This window comes from Vicia villosa, linkage group LG5 (genome assembly GCF_029867415.1).
Source record: "Vicia villosa cultivar HV-30 ecotype Madison, WI linkage group LG5, Vvil1.0, whole genome shotgun sequence".
In the NCBI taxonomy this organism is placed as follows: domain Eukaryota; kingdom Viridiplantae; phylum Streptophyta; class Magnoliopsida; order Fabales; family Fabaceae; genus Vicia; species Vicia villosa.
In genome coordinates this window covers 158,007,099-158,019,911 of record NC_081184.1, presented here as the reverse complement: position 1 = coordinate 158,019,911, position 12,813 = coordinate 158,007,099, and the positions used below count along the sequence as shown (strand labels likewise).

The 12,813-nt window shown below is 27.4% G+C and overlaps 1 protein-coding gene and 1 long non-coding RNA gene across 3 annotated transcripts; both read left to right on the top strand.

Moving 5' to 3' along the window:
• The first annotated feature begins 1,130 nt into the window (after positions 1-1,130).
• Positions 1,131-2,242, top strand: LOC131607928 (uncharacterized). Of its 2 annotated transcripts, none has more exons than XR_009285447.1 (3): positions 1,131-1,349; positions 1,454-1,558; positions 2,115-2,242. It is a non-coding gene; the product is annotated as an uncharacterized LOC131607928 (long non-coding RNA). The 2 variants fall into 2 exon arrangements; XR_009285448.1 differs by lacking the exon at positions 2,115-2,242 and adding an exon at positions 1,744-1,909.
• Positions 2,243-7,779: 5,537 nt separating this feature from the next.
• LOC131603455 (protein TIC 22-like, chloroplastic) lies at positions 7,780-11,360 on the top strand. Its single transcript, XM_058875767.1, has 7 exons — positions 7,780-8,300; positions 8,400-8,474; positions 9,191-9,247; positions 10,639-10,698; positions 10,793-10,873; positions 10,955-10,990; positions 11,091-11,360. The coding sequence occupies exons 1-7, from the start codon at positions 7,938-7,940 to the stop codon at positions 11,175-11,177; spliced, it is 759 nt and encodes a 252-aa protein (XP_058731750.1). The 5' UTR covers positions 7,780-7,937; the 3' UTR covers positions 11,178-11,360.
• The last annotated feature ends 1,453 nt before the right edge of the window (positions 11,361-12,813 follow it).

Here is a 12,813-nt window from a genome sequence, read left to right as displayed (position 1 = left end):
ACATATATATTCATATTCCTAGTTTCTATTTATATTCCAGAACATTCTTATAGTGTTTTACAAAATCATATATTAGTTTATTTCTTATAATTAATTTATCCGTATCTAATCAATTAAAACACTTAGGACCCGTTTGGTGCGCAGGATATGATAGAGACATGATAGGATATCAAGCAGGATAAGGATATGATATGATACAGACATGATAAACCTTATCCTATCATGTGTTTGGTTGACAGAGGATAACAGATAGTATATATATATACACACGCTTGTAAAATAACTATATTTTTTTCAATAATAAAAAAACTCATTGATAATATTGAGTAAATAATTTCAAATAAGTATATATATACTCTTGTAAAACAACTATATTTTTTAAAAATTATTTTGTAAAATATTTTAAAATTTATAAATTGGTAAAAAAAATTATAATTAAAAAAATTCATTGACCCTATTGAGTAAATAATTTCAAATTTTCTTGAAAAAGATCATGAATTCTCGTGTGTGTGTATATATATATATATATATATATATATATATATATGACAAAATTAACCTTGCAAGAACATATATTTAATTTGATAAAAAATAAAATTAGAATTTATATTTTTAAAATTTTAATAATTATTTTATTTTTAAATATTCTAATTTTTTATTTTATTAAATTAATTATTAATATTTTTAATTTAATATCAAATTAACTTTTATTTATATTTTGTCATATTTAATTTTAAATTATATTTTATAGGGGTAAATTAGTAAATCATTTTTTTATCCTTTCCTGCCGGATTCTAACCCAGCTCATATTCAGGATAACAATTTGAACTAGTGAGACAGAATAAGATAAGTTTCAGGATTAACTTATCCTATCTTGTTGTGTCACGAGAAAATTGCAGGGTATATCTATCATATAAGAAAATTTAATGTTCTTGAAATTCCTATTTTGCCCTACTGCTCTATTACACTGCCACGTGGATGGCTTCATAGATTTCTAACTATTTTTTACTTTTTAACCACTTGCTCATATTGTTTACTATTTCTTCTACTTAATAAACAAAATAAAAATATTCTTAATGTCTTTTTTCTTTTCTTTTTCTCTTTCCCTTTTCACTTTCACATTTCTTTCTTTTTCTACTTTCTCTTCTCTCTTCTGGTTTCACATCAATGACTATTTTCTCTTTCTACTTTCTCTTCTCTCTTCTGCTTTCACATCAATGACTATTTTCTCTTTCTCTTTGGATTTTTGGTTTATGAACTATTATTATGTGTTTGTTTCAGATCTTGCAGAAGCACTGCTTGAATGCAAAGAAAATGTTCAAGATCTCTTATGGTATGTGCAATAAAAGGTGCAGATGAACAACGGTATCTTTAAATTGAAGTTATTCGTAAATTTTTTTTCAGATTCGAGTATTTTGGGGCATGCGTTGCTTAGATAGATTTTTTCTTGCAGACCCTTCCACTTTTTCTATTTTCTACCACCTATGTTGTGTCAATAAAGGTTGAAGGATGCAAATGTTAGAGCTCGGATCTGTCACACATATTTCAGATCTACAAGGTTAGAGTTTGAATCTTCCGTGCATGTTTCAGATCTACAGGGTCAGAGTTTCAATCCAACGTGCGTGTTTTAGCTTTGAGAGTTTAGATCTCGAATCTGCCGTGCATGTTACAGATCTATAAGATTATATTTTAATTAACTTTTTTATTCAAGATTTTATTCATTTTTCTTATTATTTCTTTCAGGTTCTCTAATCTTTCACAACTTCATGCTCTAAATGGAATATTTATATTTTGTTTTTATTTTTATTTGTCTTCTTCCTTCTTACTTTTTTGTTTCCTAACATTTAATCTTATATTTTTTTCTTTTTGATTTCATGTTTCAGTTGTTGCTTTATAGATCTCTTATGTTTAAGAGGATTGAAGCAGATATATTTGCTAAGTTTATTTGTTAATACTTGATTTTGAATAATTTTATTTAGCTAAAGCAAATTTCAAATATAATTAGAATCAAATTAATGTTATTCTAAAGTGTAATTAATATGTCTCATTTAACTCTCTTTAATTTATATTTGTTTCATGATTTACTCTAATTTTTATTTATTTATAATTTTCAGATTGAAAAATTATTGAAGACAGACCATTATTACTTAAATTTATTCTAATTAGTATTTAATTTTTCTGAAAGTGAAATAAATTAGAAAAAATGAATATAAATCTTTCTAAGTGTAAGCTACAAGTGTATGTAAAATTTTTAATGATAGATATATTTATATATAGTTTTGTTGAAAATAAAAAAAATGTTATAAAAAGATCTAATTAAAGAGAGACCATTATTACTTAAATTTATTCTAATCCGTATGTACTTTTTTTTGAAAGTGAAATAAGTTAGAAAAAATGGATATCTTGGTTGTATCAAAGAAAATTTATAGAATAGACTATATAATAGGTCTTAGCATAGTGTGTTGTTTATTGCAAGCTAAAGTCACATCAACTTTTACCTTTTCATCATCACATAGGTCTTTTAATGTTATAAAAGAATGTCAAAATAAATAATAATTACAATAGGTCTTTTATTTGATGTTACATATTCAAAATAAATAATAATTACAATAGGTCTTTTATTTGATGTTACATATTCAAAATAAATAATAATTACAATAATAATTAATAATAGATCTTTTATTTGATGTTACATATTCAAAATAAATAATAATTACAATAATAATTAATAATATTCACAATATCATAATAAATCACTACAATGTTTAACACTAAAACATATCTAAATTCAATATTATCATTTTTATATTGCTTTTTTAAAATAAAATTAAATGGAGGGAGTAATATATTGATTGATTTAGCATGAAATCAAATAAAAGTCATAAAAGTACTATAATAGAACATTTATAGCAAATTTTACCAAAGTTAATACAATATACACATATCACATTTTTAAGTAATTCATATCTTAAAAATTGAGATTCATTTTTGAATAAATTTTCCAAAAAGAGATAATTATTGTCTTGGTTCAATCAAATAAAAGCTATAGAATAGACTATAGGAAAGGTTTTAGTGTACTGTGATATGACAAGCCAAAGTCATGTCTATTACATATCTATCTCTATGTCTTTTCATGTTATTAGAGACCACTACAAGTAAGTACATTTATTTTTTATTTTTAAAAATAAGCAGAACAAAGTTTCAAATATGCTCTTTTATCCCTAACAAAGTCCAAAATAAATCAGTCCAAAATAAATGTTCAACTCCATATTCCAATATAAATAAAAGAACATAATTATAATTAAATATAAGAGCAAAAATGCTATTATACAAATAAATTTGTTATTAAGGCTATTCAGTTCAACATAATGATAAACTTTCAACTCATATTTATATTATTCATTTGAAGTTTCAAGAAATAATTGTGGCAAAAACTAATTAACAATTGAATCCACGAATAGTTATATTAAAACAATTTGATATTTGTATCACCATTTAATTTTTATTTAAAATAATTATTAATTTTGAATTTTTTTAAACTATACCTATCATCAGTTATTATATAGATCAATAGAAAATATGAAAATTTATTATTTAGATCCAATGTTTATTTTTTTAGAGAGAAACCATTATAGTGTTTAAAGATGAAAATTTTACTCTATTTTTGTGCTATTTGAAGCTGAAATAAAAAATATCTTTTGTTTTATTTCTTATTATAGATGTGTTTTATTTATTTATAGATTTGAAAAATTATTTCTTTATATTTAAGATTTTTAATTATAAATTTTTGCATAACTGCATAAAAACAAGATGAAAAAATTAGTTTCTCTATAACTACATAAAAACAAGATGAAAAAAATGGAAACATCAATAAATTGAATGGTCTTTATGATAATGCTTTATATAATTCAATGGTTTATTTATTCATCAATTTTATTTAAATTGCAATAGTTAAAACTTATTGTAAAATGCAACTTTAGTCCTCTAATTTTATGAATTTATTTTTTTAACTTCCTGTTAAAAAGAAAATTAGTAGGGGTAATACTATTTCTTTTTAAATTTTAAACAATATCAGTCATTTTTAATTAAAGTTCATTCACAAGAATAAAATAGATTGAAAATATAATCATTTAAAAATTTTCCTTTTTTGCCATATGGATAAATATTTATAAATGACGTGTAAAATTTCTCTTTAATTTTTTCGTTAATAATTATTCATAATGGAATTTCTATAAATAAATTAACAAAACTAAAATAAAATATTTAATTTTTTTGTTACCATTGTCACTTTATAATATTAGTATTGTATAAATCTTATGTTGGACGATATTTGTCGAATTAAATGTAGTTTTTAATTATTAGAATGCTACATTCTTTTCAATATAAAAAGACTATAAGAAAAATATTATACCAATATAAGAAAAACTATGATTATTCATACTATACCAAAGCTATCACTAAATTATATTCTAAAAATATAAAATTAATCTGCAATAGCATATATTACATAGATGTGACACGTTTGTTCATTAAAATAAAATACAACATCACCTCATCTTTTTTGTGTTTCCATACTTTTTTAATTTATGTAATATTTATTCTATTACTTATATTATTATTAAAGAAATTATTTGTTTCCTAACATAACTTTTTCATTTTATATATTATTGTGTATTAATTCAGTATTAAATTATTTTATTATTATATTTTATAACTACTTCACACATTTCTAATTTTTTTCTGTATTACATTACTAATAAATTTATTTATTTATCTTTATTTCATCATAATGAAGCACTTAAGTACTGCACTTTGTGAGTATCAAAATATTAAAAGCACTTGAGTACTGCAGAGTAGGTACATTTTGTAGAGTAGGTACACTTTGTGGGTCTCAAAATATTAAAGAAATATGATGTGTTCAAAAAAATCTGTCCATCCCTATTTTTATGGGTTTAATTTATTTAAACGTGCAAGTCATGTAGCAATAACAAATGAGTTTAACGTTTTAATCTTGCAAGTCTTATAACAATACAATGAATAGACAAGTCATAGCCTTTTTACTATAACAAATAATAGCTATGCTATATTAGGTTCTTGAAAAAAACATCACACTTTAAGAAAAGCATCACACTTTAGTAGATACCTAATATTATATATTTATTATATAAAAAATTAAAAAATAGGCGGTTTCTTATATGACTTTTTTTAATACATATTATATTTGACTTTTTCTACGACTTAACATGTTTTCATTATATTATTTAAAATAATTTTTTATAAATTATTTATATGAAATTCATAGTTGAGAGAAAAGACAGCTATATAAAAAATAAAATATTATTATAAAAAATTAACACAAATAAATTTTAGTATTTGTAAATCTTTATAAAAATTAATTCTTTTTTCCAAATTTTTAGATAAAAAAACATCTATATATAAAAAAATAAAGACAGAGATGCATATTTTATGTGTTTCTTCTTTATTATTTTTTTTAAGGACATACACTAATCTCATATTCTTTCTTTATATTGTATCAGTTAGAATTAACAAAATAACAATTTTATTATGATTGTTAGTCAAAGTATTAATGAAATTTTATTTTTAAATTAATAAGTGATATTTTTTTAAAGGAATAAAATCAATTGACGCCAAAGTGTCATGACACCAAATACTATTTATTTTATTATTATTAATCTAAATAGATAATTATTTTAAGATAGAGGGATTATATTATTAATAGCGAGTGTTATTTTTAAATAAATGACTAAATTTTAATTTTTTTTAATAAATGGGAACCGGTTTCTTTTTAATCCATATATAAATTAAAATATGCTTTTTCAATAAACTCTTTCGATTAAATAATTTTGTTTTTCTTTTTTATATACATTCGTATTACATTGATTATTAACGGGACATGAAGTTATTGATCCAAATATTGATTAATAACGGGACATGAATGTATTGATCCAAATATTTTTTAATTTAATATTAATATATTTGTGTGCGTGTGTGTGATTTAACGGTGAAACGCTTAGTCTTGAGAGTGTGCTCCTCTCAAGGTCCCAGGTTCGAAACCCACTAGATACAAATTGCTTATTAAATTTTTTTTAATATTAATAGATTTGATATTTATAATTATTATAAGTATATTGATCTTTATTAAAAAGAAAAGACAACGAAATTTTATTAACACAAATGTTTATTAATTAGTGTAAATAAATGAATTGGTGTAAGAATAAAAGAAATAATATATGTTTTTTATAATATTAAAACAATATTATAAATACTAAGCTTTAAAGAAAAAAGATAATATATAGAAAGATTGTACAAATATTAAGTGTGATTGGACAAATCTATATGAGCCAAAAAGAAAATATAATATTTCATAATAATGATGACTAAAGAAAAATGGCAGAACTGTAGGCAAGAGTAATCATAGACTCATAGGGTCTGTTTGGTAAAAATAGCGGTTGAGTGATAAGCTAGCTGATAGCTTATAGCTTATGACTGATGGCTGATAACTGATGACTTATAGCTTATAGCGGATGGTTGAGACTGATAGCTTATAAGTTCATTGAAGTGTTTGGTAAAATTAGCGGTTCAATTAACTTATAAATGTAAAATGACATAAAAGATATTTAATATATAATTATTTTATTTTAAATTAAAATAAATTATACGGGTTAAAAATGGATTTTAATTGAAATAATAAGGATAAAAAAGGAAGAAAAAGTAATAAGCTATAAGACATAAGCTAAAACGCTATTTGAAATAGCGTCTGAAAAATAAGCTATAAGTTAGTAAAATAAGCTATAAGCTCGTGATGAAAAGACCGTTACCAAACGGGTCTAAATTATCATATGAGCTTATAAGACATAAGACATAAGCTATAAGCTCAAAAATATGTCTTACCAAACAGAGCCATAGATACAAGAGTGACTAAAGTAGCATTTTTTTTAACGATGGGGCATGCAAGGATATTAAACTATATTCAAATATTTTGACTAAAATAGCGAATTTTATATGTTGTAACCAACACTTATTTAATAAAATAATAATTATAATTTCAAACATTTTTTGACAAAGAAATTAAATTATATTTAAATATTTTAATGAATTAAATTCAAATATTTTTATTACTTTACCTTCTACAATTTATGAGTGGAATAATTAAAAGATTTATTTTAATACTTAAAAGTTAAAACGGTTTGCGTTTATAACGTATTGGCAAATATTTTATCTCAATTTTCTCTTTCTTCATAAATATTTTATCTCAATTTTTTCTTTCTTCATAAATTTTATACTTATTTTCAAATATTATTTTCTTTTTTATATTTATAAGGTTTCTCTTTAATTTTTCTCATATCTTTTTCATTCATAATTTTTTTCGCTTCTATTTTTTTATTAATTTTTTTATCTTCTATTATTCACATATTTTATAACAAAATTATATTTTGTATTAAAAAAATTTATTGATCTAAATGTTTTTACGGGTACCAGACATTTTTTTATACATTCAATTAATTTTTTTACGGGTACCAGACTTTTTCATATACATTCAATTATTATTTTTTCACGGGTACCAGACACTTTTCTATACATTCAATTATTATTTTTTCACGGGTAGCAAACACTTTTCTATACATTCAATTATTATTTTTTAACGGATACCAGCTATTTTTCTATTAAAAAATATACATCTGAAACAAATGCGCGTCCCGTACCAGAACCCGTGCGAACGCACGGGTTTGTTACTAGTTTTCTATATTTACAGAGACCGTGATCCGTTGCAAGTTGCAGTACCCAGTTCATACCGTAAACGATCTCAACCGTCAACTTGAGATCAATCCATTCAACTTAAACCCTCTTACACACTTTCGATATCCCCTATTTCTCTGCAACTACCCCAAACTAACCGCAATCAACCACATAGCAAAATGAACTTCGACAATTTCCAGAAAGCCCTATCGGAATTCCAAACCCGCTGCAACGGCCTTGTTCAAAACCTAACCACCAACCTAAACCGTTTCCCAAAATCTCCTCCGTGGGCCCGGATAACCCCCAATGGTATCCGGCCCTTGGCGGCGGAGACAATCGAGCAGCGTCTGGAAGGCGTTCCTGTTTACGCTCTCAGCAACGCCGCGGATGAGTTCATGTTAGTGTCGGGCGCTTCCACCGGTAGAAATTTGGGTCTCTTTTGCTTCAATAAAGAAGATGCTGAAGCGTTACTTCACCAAGTAACTGCTATTGACCCTCTCATGCCTCAAGGTTCCAAAGTCGTTCCCGTTGCTCTCAACAAGGTTCGTTCATACACTTTCTTTTTCTCTTTCAATTACAATTATTTGTATATTTATTTAGTTAATTTTGATGTTTGAAACTTGTTTGTCACGTTTTTTTAGGTATTTCAACTCAAAGTAAATGGTGTTGCATTTAGATTGATACCGGAATTCTCTCAAATCAAGAATGCGTTACAAGTGAGTATGCCTCTCAACCTCTCTTTTCATTTCAGTCTTAGGGATAACTAGGCTTCCTTTGTGTAATTCATTCATTTTACCTTCTAATTTTGTGTCGTTGAAACAATGTGGAATGCAAGTTGCTAGTATAAATTAGTTATACATGGATATTCAATAAAACTCATTATGTTGTCGCATATATCTACTTTATAACCACATTTTAAAAGTAACTGCAAAATACTGGTTTTTAGTTGGACGTCAATGAGTAAAAGTAATTTACACTAGCAATGCATGTTCTGTAATCCAAAACCTTGAAAGTAAGTACTATTAAATCACGTTTTTATTAACTGAAATGTTTTATAGTCCAATGATATTCTTGGAATTTTGATTGGTTGTGATGCCACCTTATGGTGGAAGAGGGTAAAAGAAGTTTCTTTTTGAACTAGTTTCATGTTAATACTTTATAGTTTTTACGTAATTCATGATGGCAAATATTTCTTTTGGAGAACCTTAGTTTGTTGATAAAACACTTAGCAAGAAATTCACCGAGACTTTTGATTTGTTAAATACCCAAAGTTGAGCTTGATTACTCTGGTATTCTACTGATTCTATTTGCAGCAGTTTGGTGCGATGTTTGAAAATTGGTCATGCATACTTAAAATTTGCCTGTATCTACTTAGATTGTTGCTTGTCATTTGAGCTATACAGTAATGTTTGCCTATGCTTGTGCTCTGCAGGAGAGGGAGAAATCTGGTATTCCTTCCGCTGACTTTTTTGGTGTTCCAGTTTTCCAGGTTCTTCTCTCATATATTTAACTCTGGATATGTCATTTGTTTCTTAGTTCATGGGTTGCAAGCAATCTAATTATAGGGGATTCAAGGAATGTTTTGCAACATGTTAATACTATATAAAATATTAATGTGGGGAAAAAAGAGAATAAATGACTGATTTATTTAGGGTTCGGATCCTTGTCTCAACAATGACAGCCTTGTCCGGTTTTTTGCGACAGGGAATCAAGAGCTTCTGTACTGCTTATCTGTTTTTAAGTAGAAGCAAAATCATGCCAAATTGAGTGGAAGATTAAGAACATGCATACTTGCATCTAAATAAATCAAAACGAATTGTTTTAAAAAATGGAGAAGAAGAAAAATGATTGCGTATCTTAAAAGCACATGATTGTAATTATGAAAAGCCATTAATCTGCCTCAAAGAACATATTATTAGCACCCCCTCCTAAAGAGCAAAGCTGTGTTCCTCTTAGAGACACATAAGGCTTGGTCATCAATAAAAACAAGATATTTGTTGAAATATTTTTAAAATATAAATTTATGAAAACTTCTATTTCTGAAGCCTATTTTTTTGGTAGCCGGTTTTTGTCCATCTACAAGGCTCGAATTTTAGACCTTGCTTAAGAGATCCTAGTCCAATTTGACTGATGTAATGTAGGTTTTATTTCTTAAGTTTATCATAGTCTTTTTTCTTAAATTTTAAAAATTATAGTTACAAGAAATCCTGTTTTGACTTGACTCCTTTTAACATCACTTATGTTTGCACGAATTTTTTTTGCATGCGAATGACTGAAGCAAGTACTCAAATCTCTTTTTAAAAGAAATTTTTCATTTTTTCTAGTGTTTTACTTTTATCCATGAAGCTCAAAATATAGACCATCAAAAGTTATTTTAATTCATTGCTAGCCAGAAATTCCTGCCGGCACACACCATCAGCCTCTCCCGTCCACGATTCATAAACCATGGTTCATTTCTTCTATCCGTGACTTTAAAACTGTAAATACCTGACACCAAATACTAACCATCAGTAGGCAATTCTTCTATTTCAGTCCTGCATCTTTGCTTCCCCTTATTATGATATGTATCAAAACTGTAGCAATTGATTTTTCATGCATGAGTTGCATACAGACCTAGGGTGACCTAAAAAACTCCTTTTCCTTAAGATGTTTGAAGGTCTTGGATCTGCAAATGTACTCAATGTTTAATGTTTAATGGATTTATGACATTTATGGCATGAAGAAAGTAGATGTCTGGTACTCTTTAACAAGACACTATGAACTGGTTTTGTTCAAATGTATTGCCAATATATTAGAGACATAATTTGTGATTGCACTTCATTTATTTTCTTGCTGGAATCCCTGAACTAGTGTTTTAAATTCTATATTGGTGGATTACAGTCCAGAAGTTTGATATTGAAGAACCAGACAAAGAGATATCGTCCACTCTTCTTCAGAAAGGTGTAGTTAATGCGCCTGCATTGAATTACCTGAGTTTAGGTAGTTATAAATGAAGCCAAATTTTTATGCTCCTTGCATTTTGAATTTCTTACAGGAGGATTTAGAAAATTCAATTGAAAAGGCGTCTGGTCAGCTGAATAGAATAAAATTGTCTTCCGGACAAGGAGACATAGAGGTACAGATTCAGTAGTCCCCCTCAAAACACCTGTTTGTTTTGTTTGGTCCAATAGACTTTACTCATGATCTATTTTTCCAGGTTGCTTCTCTAGAGGATGTAATAAAGGAAATGAAGGTGAGTGTCATGTTACTGCCGAAGATGAAAATACAAGGGAGTTTTTCTATATAAGGAACTTACTTTGAAAATTGAAACTAACAATAAAATAATTTTGCAGGAGAATTCTACATCAAAATGGGATGACGTTATTTTTATACCTCCTGGATTTGATGTTTCAAGTGCAACTGACCCCAATCTGCTATAGTGTGAGATGATCTAAACATAAAATTGATCCTTTGTGTTACCTTTTGTAATTCTAGTATTAGTTTTGAATTTTAACTCGTGGCACATGTATAAACGATTATTTAGATTTGTTGAATATGACAGACTTCGGACTGCAAAATTCCATATGAAATGTTAAATGGAGAATTTGGATTTTTCTTTTTTCTGTTTTCAATATCAAATACGCTTGGGTGGACTTCATAATCTCTGTTGGTTCATGTTGACTGTAGAGATGATCTTGTGTGAGAGTGTGAGTGCACCAACTGAATGTTCTGTAGTTCTTGGAGATGCATCAATTGATGGTGAGATTGCTAGTAATAATAATGATTGAATTTGGAAGTTGTAATATCTCACATATGGTTATCTCTGACCTGGTTTATTAATTTATTTGTTTATCAGTAAAGCTTTCTCTTTGGTTAGAAAAAAAAAATGAAGAGAAAGTGAATAGATCTATTTGAATATTGTCTAGACAGGAAAAACAAAACTAAAATCTTTCAACTCGTTTGCCTTTGTAATACTTTAGACTAGTAAATTGCTGGAATTGAAAAGATTGAAATGGTCTCTTGAACTTACTCCTTCATTTCTCTTCACATAAACGAGGTCTTGCCAATTTCTCTAGCTGATTAGATTAGTTTTTTCTTATCCCAACTGAACACATTGTTGAGTCTGAACTTAGGAGGACAAAGAATGATTTAATTTTGGGGGTGTTTGATGTGTGGTGTTTACATCGCGTTTTTATCTTGTTTTCTTTCTGTTTTGTTGTGTGATTTTACGGTTTGTTTCCATTTTATACGTTTTGGTGTGTTGTTATATGTTTCCAGGTTATAAGGAGTGTTTAGGACCAAAATTGAAGTAAAAATGATCAATAATTGCAAGAAAAGTAAGTCCAACACGAGTCGTGTTGTTTGACTCGGGCCGTGTTGCTCAGCTGGACGCATAATTTTCCTTTTAACAAGCTATTAGGCGTGAAGGATTGTGTAGTGGTATATTTGTGAAGGGCCCACTGAGGACGAGAAAGTCATGCCGTCAACAAAGGGCGACATAATCCTTCGCCCACAAGGGACATAAACTCGCCCATGACACTCCCCACTTGCCCAGTTTGGGAAAATGACATGTCTTAGTCAGAGTTAATTCAAACCGGATTCAAGGGAATAATTCACGTCTCCTTTGAAAATAAGGATTCAACGATTCACTACCATGATTAGGTGGGTGGTTGCTATTTCTAAAAAACCCTAAATTTAGGTTCATAGGCCTCTATAAATACCTCATTCTTAGAATGAGAAGAAATATTCTAAATACACAAAAATATATTCTAAAATATAGACTTTCTCACTCTTGTGATTTTGCTCTTTCCACACCAAAACACATTTGAAAGTCTCCTTTGAAAATAAGGATTCAACGATTCACTACCATGATTAGGTGGGTGGTTGCTATTTCTAAAAAACCCTAAATTTAGGTTCATAGGCCTCTATAAATACCTCATTCTTAGAATGAGAAGAAATATTCTAAATACACAAAAATATATTCTAAAATATAGACTTTCTCACTCTTGTGATTTTGCTCTTTCCACACCAAAACACATTTGAAAGAACGCTTCTCACTACCGTAAGCTTTCCTTA